The sequence below is a fragment of the Argopecten irradians genome, chromosome 6 (genome assembly GCF_041381155.1).
Source record: "Argopecten irradians isolate NY chromosome 6, Ai_NY, whole genome shotgun sequence".
Classification (NCBI taxonomy): Eukaryota; Metazoa; Mollusca; class Bivalvia; order Pectinida; family Pectinidae; genus Argopecten; species Argopecten irradians.
In genome coordinates, this window is record NC_091139.1 from 35,173,499 (window position 1) to 35,193,262 (window position 19,764).

General features: G+C 35.0%; 1 protein-coding gene across 1 annotated transcript in view; it reads right to left on the reverse strand.

The window, feature by feature from the left end:
• Window positions 1–6,137: 6,137 nt before the first annotated feature.
• Window positions 6,138–19,764, reverse strand: part of LOC138325729 (uncharacterized) — a 32,058-nt gene continuing 18,431 nt past the window's right edge. The window contains exons 2-3 of the mRNA XM_069271581.1: window positions 17,973–18,052; window positions 6,138–9,800 (exon numbers count right to left, since the gene is read on the reverse strand). Coding sequence (XP_069127682.1) covers window positions 9,266–9,796 — 531 coding nt within the window. The 5' untranslated portion in view covers window positions 9,797–9,800; window positions 17,973–18,052 and the 3' untranslated portion in view covers window positions 6,138–9,265. The remainder of the gene's footprint in view (window positions 9,801–17,972; window positions 18,053–19,764) is intronic.

A 19,764-nucleotide genomic window follows, 5' to 3' on the forward strand; every position in this document is an offset into this window, starting at 1 on the left:
CTTTTAACGCGTTACTATGACATTCCTAGCATTACTTTGTCATTTTAACGCGTTACTATGACATTCCTAGCATTACTTTGTCATTTTAAACGCGTTACTATGACATCCTAGCATTACTTTGTCCTTTTAACGCGTTACTATGACATTCCTAGCATTACTTTGTCATTTTAACGCGTTATTATGACATTCCTAGCATTACTTTGTCCTTTTAACGCGTTACTATGACATTCCTGGCATTACTTTGTCCTTTTAACGCGTTTATTATGACATTCCTAGCATTACTTTGTCTTTTAACGCGTTACTATGACATTCCTAGCATTACTTTGTCTTTTAAGCGTTTTAACATCGCGTAGCATTACTTGTATAAGCATTCCTAGCATTACTTTGTCCATTTTAACGCGTTATTATGACATTCCTAGCATTACTTTGTCCTTTTAACGCGTTATATACTCTAGTCATTCCTAGCATTACTTTGTCATTTTAAACGCGTTATTATGACATCCCTAGCATTACTTTGTCATTTTAACGCGTTATTATGACATTCCTAGCATTACTTTGTCCTTTTAACGCGTTATTATGACATCCCTAGCATTACTTTGTCATTTTAACGCGTTATTATGACATTCCTAGCATTACTTTGTCATTTTAACGCGTTATAGACATTCCTAGCATTACTTTGTCATTTTAAGCGCGTTATGACATCCTAGCATTACTTTGTCATTTTAACGCGTTATTATGACATTCCTAGCATTACTTTGTCATTTTAACGCGTTATTATGACATTCCTAGCATTACTTTGTCATTTTAACGCGTTATTATGACATTCCTAGCATTACTTTGTCATTTTTAACGCGTTATTATGACATCCTAGCATTACTTTGTCATTTTAACGCGTTATTATGACATTCCTAGCATTACTTTGTCATTTTAACGCGTTACTATGACATTCCCTAGCATGTACTTTGTCTTTTAACGCGTTACTATGACATTCCTAGCATTACTTTGTCATTTTAACGCGTTACTATGACATTCCTAGCATTACTTTGTCCTTTTTAACGCGTTACTATGACATTCCTAGCATTACTTTGTCATTTTAACGCGTTACTATGACATTCCTAGCATTACTTTGTCCTTTTAACGCGTTACTATGACATTCCTAGCATTACTTTGTCTTTTTAACGCGTTACTATGACATTCCCTAGCATTACTTTGTCCTTTTAACGCGTTATTATGACATTCCTGCATTACTTTGTCCTTTTAACGCGTTACTATGACATTCCTAACATTACTTAGTCCTTTTAAAGCGTTACTATGACATACCTAGCATTACTTTGTCATTTTAATGCGTTATTAAGCCATTCCTAGCATTACTTTGTCATTTTTAACGCGTTATTATGACATTCCTAGCATTACTTTGTCATTTTAACGCGTTATTATGACATTCCTAGCATTACTTTGTCATTTTAACGCGTTACTATGACATTCCTAGCATTACTTTGTCCTTTTAAACGCGTTACTATGACATCCTAGCATTACTTTGTCATTTTAACGCGTTATTATGACATCCCTAGCATTACTTTGTCATTTTAACGCGTTATTATGACATCCCTAGCATTACTTTGTCCTTTTAACGCGTTATTATGACACATTCCTAGCATGTCTTTGTCCTTTTAACGCGTTATTATGACATCCCTAGCATGTCTTTGTCCTTTTAACGCGTTATTATGTCATTCCTAGCATTACTTTGTCATTTTAACGCGTTATTAAGACATTCCTAGCATTACTTTGTCATTTTAACGCGTTATTAAGACATTCCTAGCATTACTTTGTCCTTTTAACGCGTTATTATGACATTCCTAGCATTACTTTGTCCTTTTAACGCGTTATTATGTCATTCCTAGCATTACTTTGTCATTTTAACGCGTTATTATGACATCCCTAGCATTACTTTGTCCTTTTAACGCGTTATTATGACATTCCTAGCATTACTTTGTCCTTTTAACGCGTTATTATGACATTCCTAGCATTACTTTGTCCTTTTAACGCGTTATTATGACATTCCTAGCATTACTTTGTCCTTTTAACGCGTTATTATGTCATTCCTAGCATTACTTTGTCATTTTAACGCGTTATTATGACATTCCTAGCATTACTTTGTCATTTTAACGCGTTATTATGACATTCCTAGCATTACTTTGTCCTTTTAACGCGTTATTATGACATCCCTGACATCCCTAGCATTACTTTGTCATTTTTAACGCGTTACTATGACATCCCTAGCATTACTTTGTCATTTTAACGCGTTACTATGACATTCCTAGCATTACTTTGTCCTTTTAACGCGTTACTATGACATTCCTAGCATTACTTTGTCATTTTAACGCGTTACTATGACATCCCTAGCATTACTTTGTCCTTTTAACGCGTTACTATGACATCCCTAGCATTACTTTGTCATTTTAACGCGTTACTATGACATTCCTAGCATTACTTTGTCCTTTTAACGCGTTATTATGACATTCCTGACATTACTTTTGTCCTTTTAACGCGTTACTATGACATTCCTAGCATTACTTTGTCCTTTTAACGCGTTACTATGACATTCCTAGCATTACTTTGTCATTTTAACGCGTTATTATGACATTCCTAGCATTACTTTGTCCATTTTAACGCGTTATTATGACATCCTAGCATTACTTTGTCCTTTTAACGCGTTATTATGACATCCTAGCATTACTTTGTCCTTTTAACGCGTTATTATGACATCCTAGCATTACTTTGTCTTTTAACGCGTTATATATGACATTCCTAGCATTACTTTGTCATTTTAACGCGTTATTATGACATTCCTAGCATTACTTTGTCATTTTAACGCGTTATTATGACATTCCTAGCATTACTTTGTCACTTTTAACGCGTTATTATATGACATTCCTAGCATTACTTTGTCATTTTAACGCGTTATTATGACATCCCTAGCATTACTTTGTCATTTTAACGCGTTATTATGACATTCCTAGCATTACTTTGTCATTTTAACGCGTTACTATGACATCCCTAGCATTACTTTGTCATTTTAACGCGTTATTATGACATTCCTAGCATTACTTTGTCATTTTAACGCGTTACTATGACATTCCTAGCATTACTTTGTCTTTTAACGCGTTATTATGACATTCCTAGCATTACTTTGTCATTTTAACGCGTTATTATGACATTCCTAGCATTACTTTGTCATTTTAACGCGTTATTATGACATCCCTAGCATTACTTTGTCATTTTAACGCGTTATATGACATCCTAGCATTACTTTGTCATTTTAACGCGTTATTATGACATCCCTAGCATTACTTTGTCATTTTAACGCGTTATTATGACATTCCTAGCATTACTTTGTCATTTTAACGCGTTACTATGACATTCCTAGCATTACTTTGTCATTTTAACGCGTTACTATGACATTCCTAGCATTACTTTGTCATTTTAACGCGTTACTATGACATTCCTAGCATTACTTTGTCATTTTTTAACGCGTTACTATGACATTCCCTAGCATTACTTTGTCATTTTAACGCGTTACTATGACATTCCTAGCATTACTTTGTCCTTTTTAACGCGTTACTATGACATTCCTAGCATTACTTTGTCTTTTTAACGCGTTATTATGACATTCCTAGCATTACTTTGTCCTTTTAACGCGTTACTATGACATTCCTAGCATTACTTTGTCCTTTTTAAGCGTTACTATGACATCCCTAGCATTACTTTGTCATTTTAACGCGTTACTATGACATTCCTAGCATTACTTTGTCATTTTAACGCGTTACTATGACATCCCTAGCATTACTTTGTCATTTTAACGCGTTACTATGACATTCCTAGCATTACTTTGTCATTTTAACGCGTTACTATGACATCCCTAGCATTACTTTGTCATTTTAACGCGTTACTATGACATCCCTAGCATTACTTTGTCATTTTAACGCGTTACTATGACATTCCTAGCATTACTTTGTCATTTTAACGCGTTACTATGACATTCCTAGCATTACTTTGTCATTTTAACGCGTACCTATGACATTCCTAGCATTACTTTGTCCTTTTAACGCGTTATTATGACATTCCTAGCATGTCTTTGTCCTTTTAACGCGTTATTATGACATCCCTAGCATGTCTTTGTCCTTTTAACGCGTTATTATGACATTCCTAGCATTACTTTGTCATTTTAACGCGTTATTATGACATTCCTGGCATTACTTTGTCATTTTAACGCGTTATTATGACATTCCTAGCATTACTTTGTCCTTTTAACGCGTTATTATGACATCCCTGGCATTACTTTGTCATTTTAACGCGTTATTAAGACATTCCTAGCATTACTAAGTCATTTTAACGCGTTATTATGACATTCCTAGCATTACTTTGTCATTTTAACGCGTTATTATGACATTCCTAGCATTACTTTGTCATTTTAACGCGTTATTATGACATTCCTAGCATTACTTTGTCATTTTAACGCGTTACTATGACATTCCTAGCATTACTTTGTCCTTTTAACGCGTTACTATGACATCCCTAGCATTACTTTGTCATTTTAACGCGTTATTATGACATTCCTAGCATTACTTTGTCCTTTTAACGCGTTATTATGACATCCCTAGCATTACTTTGTCCTTTTAACGCGTTATTATGACATTCCTAGCATTACTTTGTCCTTTTAACGCGTTACTATGACATCCCTAGCATTACTTTGTCATTTTAACGCGTTACTATGACATTCCTAGCATTACTTTGTCCTTTTAACGCGTTACTATGACATCCCTAGCATTACTTTGTCATTTTAACGCGTACCTATGACATTCCTAGCATTACTTTGTCCTTTTAACGCGTTACTAGGACATCCCTAGCATTACTTTGTCATTTTAACGCGTTACTATGACATTCCTAGCATTACTTTGTCCTTTTAACGCGTAATTATGACATTCCTGGTATTACTTTGTCCTTTTAACGCGTTACTATGACATTCCTAGCATTACTTTGTCCTTTTAACGCGTTACTAGGACATCCCTAGCATTACTTTGTCATTTTAACGCGTTATTATGACATTCCTAGCATTACTTTGTCCTTTTAACGCGTAATTATGACATTCCTGGTATTACTTTGTCCTTTTAACGCGTTACTATGACATTCCTAACATTACTTTGTCCTTTTAAAGCGTTACTATGACATACCTAGCATTACTTTGTCATTTTAATGCGTTATTAAGCCATTCCTAGCATTACTTTGTCATTTTAATGCGTTATTAAGACATTCCTAGCATTACTTTGTCATTTTAATGCGTTATTAAGACATTCCTAGCATTACTTTGTCATTTTAACGCGTTACTATGACATTCCTAACATTACTTTGTCCTTTTAACGCGTTGCTATGACATACCTAGCATTACTTTGTCATTTTAATGCGTTATTATGACATTCCTAGCATTACTTTGTCATTTTAATGCGTTATTAAGACATTCCTAACATTACTTTGTCCTTTCAACGCGTTGCTGTGACATCCCTGGCATTACTTTGTCCTTTTAACGCGTTACTATGACATCCCTAGCATTACTTTGTCATTTTAACGTGTTACTATGACATCCTTAGCATTACCGAATTTATCCTTATATAGATCTTATTTTCTCTATTATAAATTTATGTTTTCACCTATGATCTTATAGTTTACTCCACTTAACTAATTGTAATCTTTTGTTTTTTTTTGTTCTGTGTTTAATTGTCTCCTTTGTTTGATATGTATATGCTATGCCTTTTTCAGCAGGACATTTGATTTGTTTGTCTCCGATATCTGTCATGTAAATATTAATTTTCGCCATCCTTGGCCATTTCATACAAATCTATTTTTTGTTTGTTTATGTGACAAGATGGAGGATGTATAAAGATCTCTCCCTGTTTTCTCTTCATCGCCTTGCCTTCACTACCTAGATCTGACAAGTCCTTAAATGGTTATTATAAGCGTTAATAGAACGTTTCACACATACAACTTCATTACCGTGCGAGTTGCATACTCTCACATCTCTCGAAATGAAATCGTCGAGAAAATGAGTCGGTTAAGTGATAACAATGGAATTTATTCGAAGTTACTTTATTTTGCGAATTGTACATAGCATTACAAAATTAATCACACATTTAAACGACTATTTCTTACAAAATGACAAATTACGGTTATATAAGTAATATAGATCAGAGTGTGTAACATTGGTATCAGGGTTATTTCCGCACGGTATTTATTCCATCGTTCCAAAATGCACCTACGAAATATATATATATATATTTTTGTTAGAAAAACCTGTTATAAATGTCCAGTATCTTATTACCGTTAAGTAGGTTAGTATATATAGTACCTGGTATATATTAAGCTATTCCTTATAAATTTAATGTCTGGTAAATTATGTAAAAACAGTTCGGGGCCCAGTTTCATGAACATTAATTCCTTAACTTTAAATTTCCCTATAGGAAAGCATTACAAAAGTTAAGGAGCCTTCCTTGTAGTCTGTAATGCGTCTATAATGCTTTCCTTTGGAGAATTTTAAGAAAAAAGTCTAATTTGTGAACTAGATGTTTTGTAAAATAATTGTTATAATAAAATAAATAAAGTCCTTCCAATGACACTTATATTATTTAAAAGATTATTTTCTTCGAAACTTCATGTTAAAAAAAGCTTTGCATGTCTATTTGAAGATGCTCAACCACCGACAGGAGCATACACGGTAACCATGATACGAAAAATAACCGGTGTTTAATCGTATATTTTTGTGTCTAATTAGCATAAAATACATATAGAATAATTTACATTGCTATCCATATAGAGCATAGTGTCATAGATATTTTTTTTCGGGATGCAATTAATTATTTTTAATATTTTTATTTTGAAATAAAATAAAAAGCACAAAATTTCAATGATGGAAATGGTGTTAAATAAGTTGCTTTGTAACCGAAGAAAAATACTTATTGGTCTGCTCCTGTTTTTGATAGAGATACAATACCATTCGTCAGCGGTGGAGCATCTTTAACTGGTACAATATTACAATATCCTGTCACAGAACGCCGAAATCTAAAGGCACCTTATCTAAATTTATCGTGTTCGGGTCGTCTGAAGGCTTAATAATGCCCGCTATTTGCTAGGGATCCACCAGAAAGACAATATTTTGCGGATTAGATATTCAGAACCTTGTACCTAGTGACAATATCTATCCATTCATCCGATAATACATGCATTTGGAAGAATCTTAAATCCCTGTATAATTTTGTAATCCTGATATGGTACGCAACATGTAATCCTCGATATGAGATATTCAAATTATTCCGGTTTATATGATCTAAACGTAGGATGATAAGGACGCGTGGTATTTGAAACTATAGACATTAAGAATTAACAACTGACAATATCTTGCATGTGCTGTCACTTTAAACCCCCAACAATATATCCATTGCAGGGTTTTCTTGGCATATCTGAAGGACGTCTCGTTTGATGGTGTCATCAATTTATCAGATGTTTGTGTAATCTACGACAGAAAAACAATGAACAAAACATTCGATGCAGGTTTCGTATTTTTCCTCTATAAGCATTCATTTTTACGTTTTTTGATTATTTTGGTAGGATATTTTTTTCAATGGACTGAATTGTAAAATATTAGGCACTGGTTGAATCTTGTTGATCTGTCTTGTTTTCAGAGAAAAAACTACGATACACATTGAAAACAAAAGTAGAAAGTATGATCCCGAAATTCTTGAAATCGATTATCGGGATCCATGTAAACATTATCAAAGGAACATAGAGTTATGGCAGAATAAAATCCATTGAAAAAATATTTTTCACATTAAGAAAAGGTTGAATTTAGAGCAAAATAATCTGCCCAGGTTTCTTCACGTGTCTACAACAATATATATACAGTATATATACACAGAAAAAATACATTTTTTAAATGTAATTTCCATCAATCACAACAGTTATCAAGCATTTGATGTATGATACATTTCTCTATTTTTCTGAGCCAAATATAGCACCATTTTCACGTTTTAAAATTTTTGGATGTGTCCGCTCGATCACAATCACATCATATATATACATGTACTCCGACCGATATGTGTAATATCGTGTTAGAGTTACTCCCCCTTGTCCACACAGAAAACAATTGTATGTGGAAATCGTACTTGCGTCTGTTGTATTGATAAATACTATTTGCGCACCAATAAGCAAGTTTGCCATCTGAACTCTTGTTTTCAGAAAAGATAGTTGCGCCCTAAGAATATATGCATCAGTTCAGTCGAAAAGATTTCCGCCTCAACGTCTGTCGAAACCTTTCAAATCTTTGTAATTTGACCGAAGATGTGCAAATTGATCACTAAATAACTCGAATCAAAGGTATAATCCTCTCGCCATGCATGACAAATATAAACACAAGACCATGGATAAAAACTAATACAATAATTTATAATTTCACTTAAATAGATTGAATCATATATACAGTTACATTTAAATACATTTTATATGTACTCTCATCACAAACGTTTTGCTTGACAGTTGTTATAGTAGAGTACATTCTATTTTTTTGTTTTATCACCATCATATAAAATATATACAAATGTATTTAAGTTTAATCCTTGATGGCTGCGATAATCTTGAAGGATTTATGAAATAATGAAACCGTGAAACCATATGAGGACGCCGGGAACAATCAAAGAAGTTTCATGTAAATCACAAGGGATCATTGCATGCACATGTAGCATTGAATGAGGAAATGGCGACAGACGCTGAAAATATCCTGTACATCGACGCTTAGCCAAATCCAATTATAAAGATAATATGACACGAAGTATCGAGCAACATTATGATAAAGAAAAACAATACATTATGGGGGACAAGGCAATGGAATACTGACATATTTGAAAATTGCAACTTGGTTGTTTTTCTTGTAAACATAGTCATAGCATTAATAATGCTTATACTATACAATACATGTAGATAATCATGTACTATCATCTCATAGTTTTTAACCCTACTTTTGATTGGCTATCCGAGTGACTTGTCTTGTAATTGGATGAATACAAATTAAGGATTAACTTGGATATATGCGTGTTATGGGTCTAAAAACATTCCCACTAGCATTCATATCTGAGCAAAATGGTATGATAATTGATCATAATATGGTGGCCTACCCATGCACGGTAATTATGAGATCCTTCTGAGCGTTATTGGCATGACAAAATCACAACGACGTCTGTTCATTTATAACTGTTACTAACAGAGAATTCTGTTTGGAATTTTGACTTTCACACGTTTTAGGAGGCGATTCTGATTCGTCATCGTAATTCAACTGCAGTCCTGAATCGTTGGTATCATCACTTGTGCTATTGGCACGAAATACAAACTCCTGTTTTTCTTCATGTCCTCCATCGACCATTTTTGGAGATTTCTTTTTCTCAAAATCCTCCGAAAAAGTATTCTTCCTCGCGGTGAAACTTGAAATGGTTCCCACCAATTTTTCTCTCCGGTCGTTTTTCCTCAGCACGGCCATTTCTTTTAAGTAGACACGAAGCTGATTGTCTTGTTTGTTTTTACGGATGTGTGAAGCGATCATCATTACTATAGAGAAGCCATAGATGAACACAACGGCTACAACATAATAAAGAGCCCCGATGTCATCCGAATCACTCTTCCGAATGGTTTCTACCACCGCCTCCATTGTGTGATTATTAGTCCTAATGCGCAGGCGCAGATTACTCGTGAAGTCCATCATATTTCTGAAAGATATGAAAAACATGTTTTTAAAAGAAAGTATACCATATATGTCTTCCTGAAAATATAGACAGCATACTTGCAAATGCCAGAAATAACATGATTTTAAAAGAAAAACAAAAAAGACTACAAGACGATGGGACGGAATGCATATACCATATGCCGGTAACGAAATGAAGGCAGGGTATGATTATTTGTTCTAGCTATTTTCATTTTACCCATGTTGTTTTGCGCTCTTCCAATATCGGTAAGTGATTTTTCCCGGGAACTTCCGCTACTTTTACCATCAAATCCACGTTCACTACTATCAATGGAACAACAAACACACACTTCCTTGATGTATTTAGAATCATTTAGTCAATTCAATGTCATTAATAAATGAAAACATGTAACGAACAGTTTCATCCCAATTCAAGAAAATTCTGACTCCTTAATAATAACAGCACATTAGATTGTTTAGTTGCCCGCACAACTGCGAATTGACAACCACAGTTTAGAAATCGAGGCGTGTAAGGTAAAAACGATTTACCGTCCTCTGCGATTATGCAAATTTTGTAATGACACTGAGGATGAAATCCACTTCATTCCGTTAACTCTGCAGTGAGAACAATTTTCTTTAATAGACATAAAGATGTAATTAACAATCATCTAACAGATTTTGAAAATTTGATACGACTCTTGTCTTCTAATGATCTAAAACTTCTACAGGATTTAGGCCTCTTTGTTAAAAAGTCATTTGAACTGGGGAAAGCTGGCTTGATAAATGTTTAAGTTGTTGTTTTAATCTATTTTGTGTTATGTTTGTTTTGCTATCGATCCTTTTTTGTATGGATGCAAGAAACAATTGAATTGAATTGAATCCATTCCCCAATCTACATTTGCCATATTTTAAGGGTGTGTAAACGTGTGATAGTTGTAGAATGCTGCACAGTATAGTTTTCATAGGGAAAACACAACCACGTTGACCTGTATGTTGGTTTTAGAAGTAGGACCGACTGATGACGACTACTGGTAGTATTTCGGATACGTTAGTGTTTGGACAGAGTACAGTAGAAAGTCATGGGATCAAGGTTACACAGTAAAAGGCCACGCGGAAGTCGAAAGTCGAACATATCAACAACAAGGCCATACTGACCCTAAGATAGAATGCTTATTGTAATATGTCAGAAACCTGAACCACCCTACCATCGAGTCATTATAAGAGCAAGAGAAACCGATAGATGTTTAGAAAGTATAGCACGGAGTCAGGAAACTAGGAAACATTCATGGAGGACGCCGGGAACAAGTAAGGAAGTACCACAAAAATAACATCACATGGGATTATTTAGACGAGGAAATGGCGACAGACACTGGAAATATCATGTCCAGCGACGTTTTACCAAGTCCAATTCTCAAGATAATATGTAACGAAGTAACAAAATTAGGATAATGCAGTTACGAAATTACTAAAACTGAGAAGGAAATAGATTACCATTATGGAGGATACAGCAGTGAAATAATGGTAATATAGCGCAAGTGATGCCGACGAACGCACCTTTAGCCAAAGATGGTAAACCAGTCTTGCAGAACAGATAATGATTGCTGTAATATACATCTGCTTGTGAAAAAACGTCTTTTGTTTTAAAGAAAATGGCATAGTTTGTTTTCAAATTGAAACAAAAAATATTTTCGGCTCGGATACCTTCAACTCTATCAATCATTTTTCAAAGAAAGATCAATATGTATAAGCAAAAGAAACAAAGCAGAAATGGGGGGATGCTGTATGAAGCAAAGAAACTTTGGAATCTAAAATTAGCAAAACAATTATTTATAAAAGACCAATTGTCATAAAACATGAAGCAAACATCGAACGCATTATTCTATCGTTATATCGGCTTCAATATGATAGCATTTGGCGACGTTTAAGACCTAAATAAACCAGACAGCAGGATATTTTGAACTTAGACAACTCTCATAAGGAAATTGGCAAAGAAAGAAAACATTATGGAGATGACCTGAAACCAACCCTAATCTTGGTAATCTATTAGGGATTGTTCAAACATCAGAAATAATTGTACCCAGCACATAATTCCCGGCCTTCAACAAACAGCCTGTCTCTAACGAAGTCGATTCACAGCAGAGATGTATATCGCCATAGAGACATGACCCCAATACACCTACCACGGACCTCTTACTCTAATCAAACGAGAAATACAAATCCAATGAAATAAAGGACTTGGTGTGGTTGTCATCACGGCTGACAGATAGGCACGCCAAATGAAAACTACAAAATCTGCTCGGTCTATTTCAGCACGTTATCAATTGTCGCCGCAATTACACCTCGTCCAACACCGCTTTGATTTCAAGTCGTTCGATAACTCTGCTGGGCTGGGAGGGAGAGATCAACAGCTGATTGCCGCGGAACACGATGTGTGCTGGGAATAGTGCAATTCCAGATTAGGTCTCACTTAATTATAATGTCATGTGCCAGCGTTATTTTTCGTACGATCTACTCAATGTTCTTGTGTTTTCGTGGACTTTATCGACACACAAAGTGTATTCTAAACGTACGAATTTAAGAGGTAATCATATTTACCTATCATATTTAAGCGCATATCGTAAAAGACACTTTCTGCGTATAAAGTATCACGTTTAAGATGTTTGGTTGAATACCCGAAATTAACATTGCGCTTACCTATTCAAAATCAATATTGGTCTAAAATTGCGACGAAGTAAGACCATTTTCAATTCGAAAAAGCATTAGTTTGACACCATAATGTATACACAACAGCTATTTAAATTCCAAATCAATGAGATAGTAATTATAAAAGGTTGAAAGCAAATATCAAAACATTTGTCAATTCTTTACCCAGATATGTATCTATGTGTAACATTCCTGGTTTTAAAACAAATAATAGTTTTTAATAACAGCACGAAAACAAACCGTGATTCTGAATACAATCATGAAACGATTTTTTGGCGAGGCATTTCGAAAGTAAAGAGCAATGACAACGCAAGATACGACTAGCTTAGATGCCATATTTAGCCTTGTTTATACGGCAAAATATTCCCAAACAAATGGCAAATATTGAGAAATGTTTTGGACATGCAATGGGTAGATAGGATATTCAGCGTCACAGACAAAGTTAAAAGTACTTGTTGAGTATCTCACTGCATAAATATGGACCAGAACAAGATCAACGCTTTTGAACGTAATATTTTCTAAATTCTTGATTGAACATGACATTTCAAGTAGAAAAATAATTACAAAATAAATTGATATTTTTTTTAAAGTTACTTAATACCAGATTATTTTCGCGGGGATGATGTTCGCGGAACATTGCTATGATCGCGAAATTTGATTGGCGAAATACAGAAAAAATGGTTTAATAATAAATTACATACCCTTAAAACCAGATATCGAAAATTTTAAACCGCTTAAATTTAATTTTCTCCTTTTTGTAGTTCAAATCGGAAAAAATAACCGCAAAAATAGTCGGTTATACGGTATTATGTGACCAGCTGCAGAGCAGTAAGTATGCTTTGTATCCTGTGAATCAAGTCTTTATACCTTTGGATCCGCCTTAGACCAAGTGCCATCACAAATTGAGCAGTTCACTAGATGAACAACCCTTTGCATTTATGCAAAACAATTTACAAAAAAACTCTGAATTCTCTTGGTGACAAGAAGTACTCTTTGATCCGTTGGCTTTACGTAACATCCTTACAAAGTGCGTGGGAAGAGGATCTGCTGTTTCCCATGTGATGGATATTGTGTGTAATTAGAGAACGTACAACCGATATGCAGGTTGTGTAATCAAATAGCGCCACCTGGTGAGCATCATGAAACCACATAAAGCGCCATCTGTAACGGATCGTTTAATTTGATACCACGCCATCTGGTGAGGGTAGCAGGTTTCATATTGAACGGTGGATATCTTTGTGGACAATAGGCTTTTTCAGAACATGTATGGATGCTTATGACATGGTCAAATGACATCGAATAAACAATATCGATAAACAATTGTATATCAAACCCACACTGACATAGACACCATTGGACAGACTGTCTTCATCTCGGATAGCAGGCTATAGCGACATAAACAATATCTACTATAACGGCGCAATTGTGATTTGATTTATTTTTATTCTACAACTTTCTATCAAACAACTGAATGCGGTCACCGAAGTAACTAAGGCAAATTTGCTTAAGTTGGTCACTAAGGCAAATTCACTTAAGTTGGTCACTAAGGCAAATTCACTTAAGTTGGTCACTAATGCAAACTCACAAAAGTTAGTCGCTAAGGCAAACTCACGAAAGTTGGTCACTAAGGCAAACTCACAAAAGTTGATCACTAAGGCAAACTCACGAAAGTTGGTCACTAAGGCAAACTCACGAAAGTTGGTCACTTATGCAAACTCACGAGAGTTGGTCACTAAGGCAAACTCACTTAAGTTGGTCACGAAGGCAAATTCACTTAAGTTGGTCACTAATGCAAACTCACAAAAGTTGGTCACTAAGGCAAACTCACGAAAGTTGGTCACTAAGGCAAACTCACTAAAGTTGGTCACTAAGGCAAACTCACGAAAGTTGGTCACTAAGGCAAACTCACTAAAGTTGGTCACTAAGGCAAATTCACGAAAGTTGGTCACTAAGGCACACTCACGAAAGTTGGTCACTAAGGCAAACTCACGAAAGTTGGTCACTAATGCAAACTCACGAAAGTTGGTCACTAAGGCAAACTCACTAAAGTTGGTCACTAAGGCAAACTCACGAAAGTTGGTCACTAAGGCAAATTCACGAAAGTTAGTCACTAAGGCAAACTCACGAAAGTTGGTCACTAAGGCAAACTCACGAAAGTTGGTCACTAATGCAAATTCACAATACATGTAGTTGGTCACTAAGGCAAACTCACGAAAGTTGGTCACTAATGCAAATTCACAATACATGTAGTTGGTCACTAAGGCAAACTCACGAAAGTTGGTCACTAAGGCAAACTCACGAAAGTTGGTCACTAAGGCAAACTCACTAAAGTTGGTCACTAAGGCAAATTCACGAAAGTTGGTCACTAAGGCACACTCACGAAAGTTGGTCACTAAGGCAAACTCACGAAAGTTGGTCACTTATGCAAACTCACGAGAGTTGGTCACTAAGGCAAACTCACTTAAGTTGGTCACGAAGGCAAATTCACAATACATGTAGTTGGTCACTAAGGCAAACTCATTAAGTTGGTAACTAAAGTAAAGTCACTTAAGTTGCTCCCTAAGGCAAATTCACGAAAGTTGGTCACTAAGGCAAGTTCAGTTGGCATTCATAGCCTAAAAGAATGCCAACTGGACAGAGGCAAACATGTTGGATTTGCCTCTGTCCAATTGGCATTCATATTGGCTATGACTGCCAACTGAAAGACGTTCAATGCTTATATTTACATTTGGCTATAATTTTATGTTGAAATACCAAAAGATTTTGCATTTTCTATGTTGAAATACCAAATGATTTTCTATCTATAGTGAATTAATCGTTCGTTGTCGTCAAGGATGGAACAACCTTTAGAACAATCGTTTTCCGTGATCGCTGGTATGACAATTGTGACGTCACAATGATAATTGCATCATGATAAGCTATTGAAGTTCATAGTCTATATGACTGTCAACTGGGCTTGGTAAGGTAACGTAGTGATAATGTAAATACCTATATTTCATTGCATGCACCACATGGAGGTTAAATCTTAAACCAATATATGATTTAATTCACACAAAAACTAAACATATGATATTCAAATACTCTATAGTATAACTAGGTATTTGTTTTTTGCAAATTGTTTTAAATCTTTGATTATTCGAGTTTGAACAACACATTGTCAACAAGAAATTTCCGAACGCCGACAGAACTTTTTGTGTTCAAAATAACTGGTTGGAATACCTTGATCATAGAAAACATATCATCGCTTTCACTATTCTTCCACGGTCGCTGTAACATACGTTATAATACTTTTGATACGAGCTACTACGAAAGTCGATTGAACTAATTTTTGTAGAAGTAAAAAAAAATCGCGATATTACACGAAACGTTGGCGTCATCACGCAAAACTAACTCATAATTACGCAAAACTTTGGCGTTTTTACGCGAAACTTTCGCGTTATTACGTGAGAAATACTATATGTTACATTGTTTGAGCTTTCGGAAGCCATATTTAATATTGAGGATCAAGAACTTTGTCTTCTTTACCCATGGCTTTGTCCAGAATACTGAATTTCACTGAAATAAATGTTGAAACATCGTATAAATCTGAAAACTGTTTCGATCTTGTTTCATTGATTTCTGTAATTTGTTCAAAATTATTTTTGCGCTACTTATTGGCAACGGCAAAATTAGTACGCTTACAGGTTTTAATACAATGTGTAGTGTTTGTGTTAAAGTTCAATTATTATACATTAAACAAACTTTATTTTCGAGGTGGATTATTTTCTCGATTTCAAGCATGATCACTTATACAGTCTCTACGATACTTATTTTTTCCGGGTTCTCTTTGCTCTTAGAATACGCGAAATTAAGTAACACTTAATGAATTATTGTCGACTCACCCGTGTATCTCTGGTCATCTATGCATTATTGTTCACTCTGAACAAGGCTTGTCCTCGTACAGAGCGAAATAAGGTAATGGCTGAGAATGAAGTGTTGAGTTTAGTAGCTTGACAAATGCTTGACGGGAAGTAGAGATTTCCGCCATTACATCGTGTGCGATACTGTAAAAAGATATCTAAAGGCCGGATACTGGGTCAGAATTTCTAGGACTGGTTCATACAATGTATTCACTTTGCAAAACCCATTATATGGATTGTTGATAATTGTCAGAGTATTGAAAACGTCAGACAACCGTGCCAACTCCTAAAGTGCCATTTATAAGGATGAGACTATAATTAGGCTATTTAGATCATGATCCAGCCATAGGCGGTACGATAGGCTGTTGGTTCAAAAACAATTTCTAGACTAGTATTCTGCTGTCAAAAATAACTGGTAAGTAAGTATATTGTAATCGCAATACGTATGCATCTTGCAAAATATGTATTACGCGAAAAAACCGAAGAAAAAAAAATGAAAAAAAAAAACAACAACAAACAAACAAAAACAAAAACAACCCCGTCCAACCATAACCCCCAAAAAATCAAAACAACAAAGGAAAAAAGGGTAAAATAAAAATAAGATACAAGAGTCTATATTCAAATGTTCTATAAGGGTAAACGGTGTCTACAACTGGGTTCAATTACACTATACACTGAATAGTGTTTTCTCGCTTTATAATTAGGCACCGTTTCCCGTGAGCTGCCATGAATACCAACAGTAATCATTATTCTATTGGGGTCTTGACCTTAGCATGACATCGCCATTACAGTTAATGAGGCCAATGATAAGCACAAGCAAATCACCATGAGCTACATCTGAGATCACAACACAGGTATTCAATTTCATTAACAGTCACGGCTTTTATGCTCATTATGTCGTAAGTCGATAATCTCTATATCCATTGGGAACTCTTACAACCTGGAAACTAAAGGCACTCACAACACCTAGCCAGGTAATAAACTCATATCGTCGTGTTATTTTTATATAAGTATTCCTATGAGAAGGGCATATACTATTTTGCAATTGAACGGTTAAATTAAAAAGTAATATTCACCCATGTAAAGGTTATCCAAACATGATTCGTTTAGAGTAAGAACTTGTCAATTTATATTTTCCATTTCCACCATGTTCCCTTATCATTGGCGGAATGTGAAATTTATTAATATGCCGCAGTTAATTACAAAAAGTAAAACGGGACGATGCCCATTCGATAAATCAATCCCTTATTAGTTCATTAAAATTGGAACTCCTACGTTTTGATTTCTTTTAAAGTCCTAGAATTATTCACGTTTAAGATTATAATAAATCTTGCATCGCGATTCCAGGTCGTCCAAAACATAATATCATATTATCCAAGAATAACTGAGTGTTGTCACCACCTGAGACTAACTTGAGCTCTGTTTGATGGGTGTCATTATCGACGTCGATAACGCTTTCTTGTCTGAAACACCTGGTTCCGTTCCCGCGCACACACGTTTGCCTATTCGTAAGAATGGCACAAAATAATTTTGTGTGATGTTTTAACAAATAAAGGATTTTCTATTGAAATTAAACAACAGTTTTAGTAATGTACCTGGATTTAGATGAGCAGTGGACGACAGCTAACGAAGTGAATTCACTGACACCACGCTGTCAAATGGTAAGGCTCTCCGTCTGATATATACAAAAAAGGTTTGCGGTTAAAACACAATACAGAGGCAATGAAACAACAATGACATTTCTGTGCAGGAAATACATATTTTAAAGAATATTAAGTAATATCTATTGTTAATCAATATATTTTGGGGGTATTTCGCTGGCGATAGAAATTTGCGGAAAAAAAATCGGCGTGAGTTTTTAACACGAGTAAAGTAGAATAATTAAAGTCTAGATTGCGAAATTAAATCGTCGTGAATTAGTCTTTTGACTAATACAGCGATGACGTTTTAGGACCTGTCAAAATTTGGTGAATGTGTTCACAGAGAAAAAACATCGACCTTTGGTCAGTTCATAGCCATTCCAACTATTATTTTTCAATGCGCTGTAGAGGCTAGATGTACTAAATCAGACACCTTAAATGATGGGCCACTTCACACCACTTTAATATTATGTGTCAAGAAGCTAATATGACAATTTAAATTTAGTGAAAATATTTAAATCTTACTTGTAACAGGCATTTACATTGGCTTAAAAATCATCTCATAACGTTAAAAATGACATCGTCGTTTGCATGCAGACTCTGAAACAACGGCACCATGATTTACTAGAAAAGGGTCCTTAAAATGGAATTTCTCGGGATAAGATTGAATTCATATAAGGAATAACCTGAATCATTCTATTTAATCTTTAAGTGAAATACAGTGATTAATTGTGTTTTAACTTGCAGGTCAATTTACAAATATCGTTCAATCAGTAAGAGTTGTTTGTAAAGGAGGATGAAAGAAGACGGAAAACGATATAGTATTTAAGGCCTGTTGCCTTCTGAATCGAGATGTTATGGATATAAAGAGATCTAAGAAATGCTGTGTTGGTGGTGAACACTCGTTCATCTCCGGGCTGGATTATAGACAGACGTTCATATCCGGAGAGTGATACATTCATTCAATAAATCAAAACACCCGGGCGAAAGTCTAGCCGACGGTCTGTTGCTGCACAGAATATGGAAACTCCACAAGGTGGTTTTGTTCAGACCTGTTCTATCATTGTTTTATTTACTAAAAGTAGTCAATCTTTTTTATATAGAACACACAATACAGATATGATGCCATTGGAAAATGGAAGGGTGAAAATCATACCAGAAATCCATCAATAAACTGTCTTTGTTGTATTTTTTATCACTATTTAAAGTGAATAGTCGAGCAAAGAAAACCAGTCTAAATGCGTTCATTGGCCTTCCAAAAGTTCTTACATATTAATACGACGATATAGTTCTGCTTAGTTTCCCCAGTTCTGACCATTAAAGTAAAGAAAAAATGAAATCATTGAAAGCGAGGCTGCGTGGAAATGTAACCACGGACATAGTGAGCCGGGAGGATGTTTTAGAATTTCCGTACTTTAAATTAATTTCTTCGTACGCAGACAGATTTTGACGAGAGATTTTATTTTTCCATTTCATAAGAAATTATACTGCATACATTCACACCATTTTTACCGACTTTAGCCATCCTTGCCCGACTGTTCACTTTAATCTAGTATATGGGGTATTATTAACTATGTTTTATAGCGGCTGAATTTGGCGGGTGGTTTATTTTCATTATATATTGAAATCCGCAAATTATATGCACCATTATAAACTTGTATTGGAAACCGCGAAATAATGACACATCGAATTTAAAGCGCTATACAGCATATGTGCGTTTTAATTAAAGAACCCAGGTACGGATAAA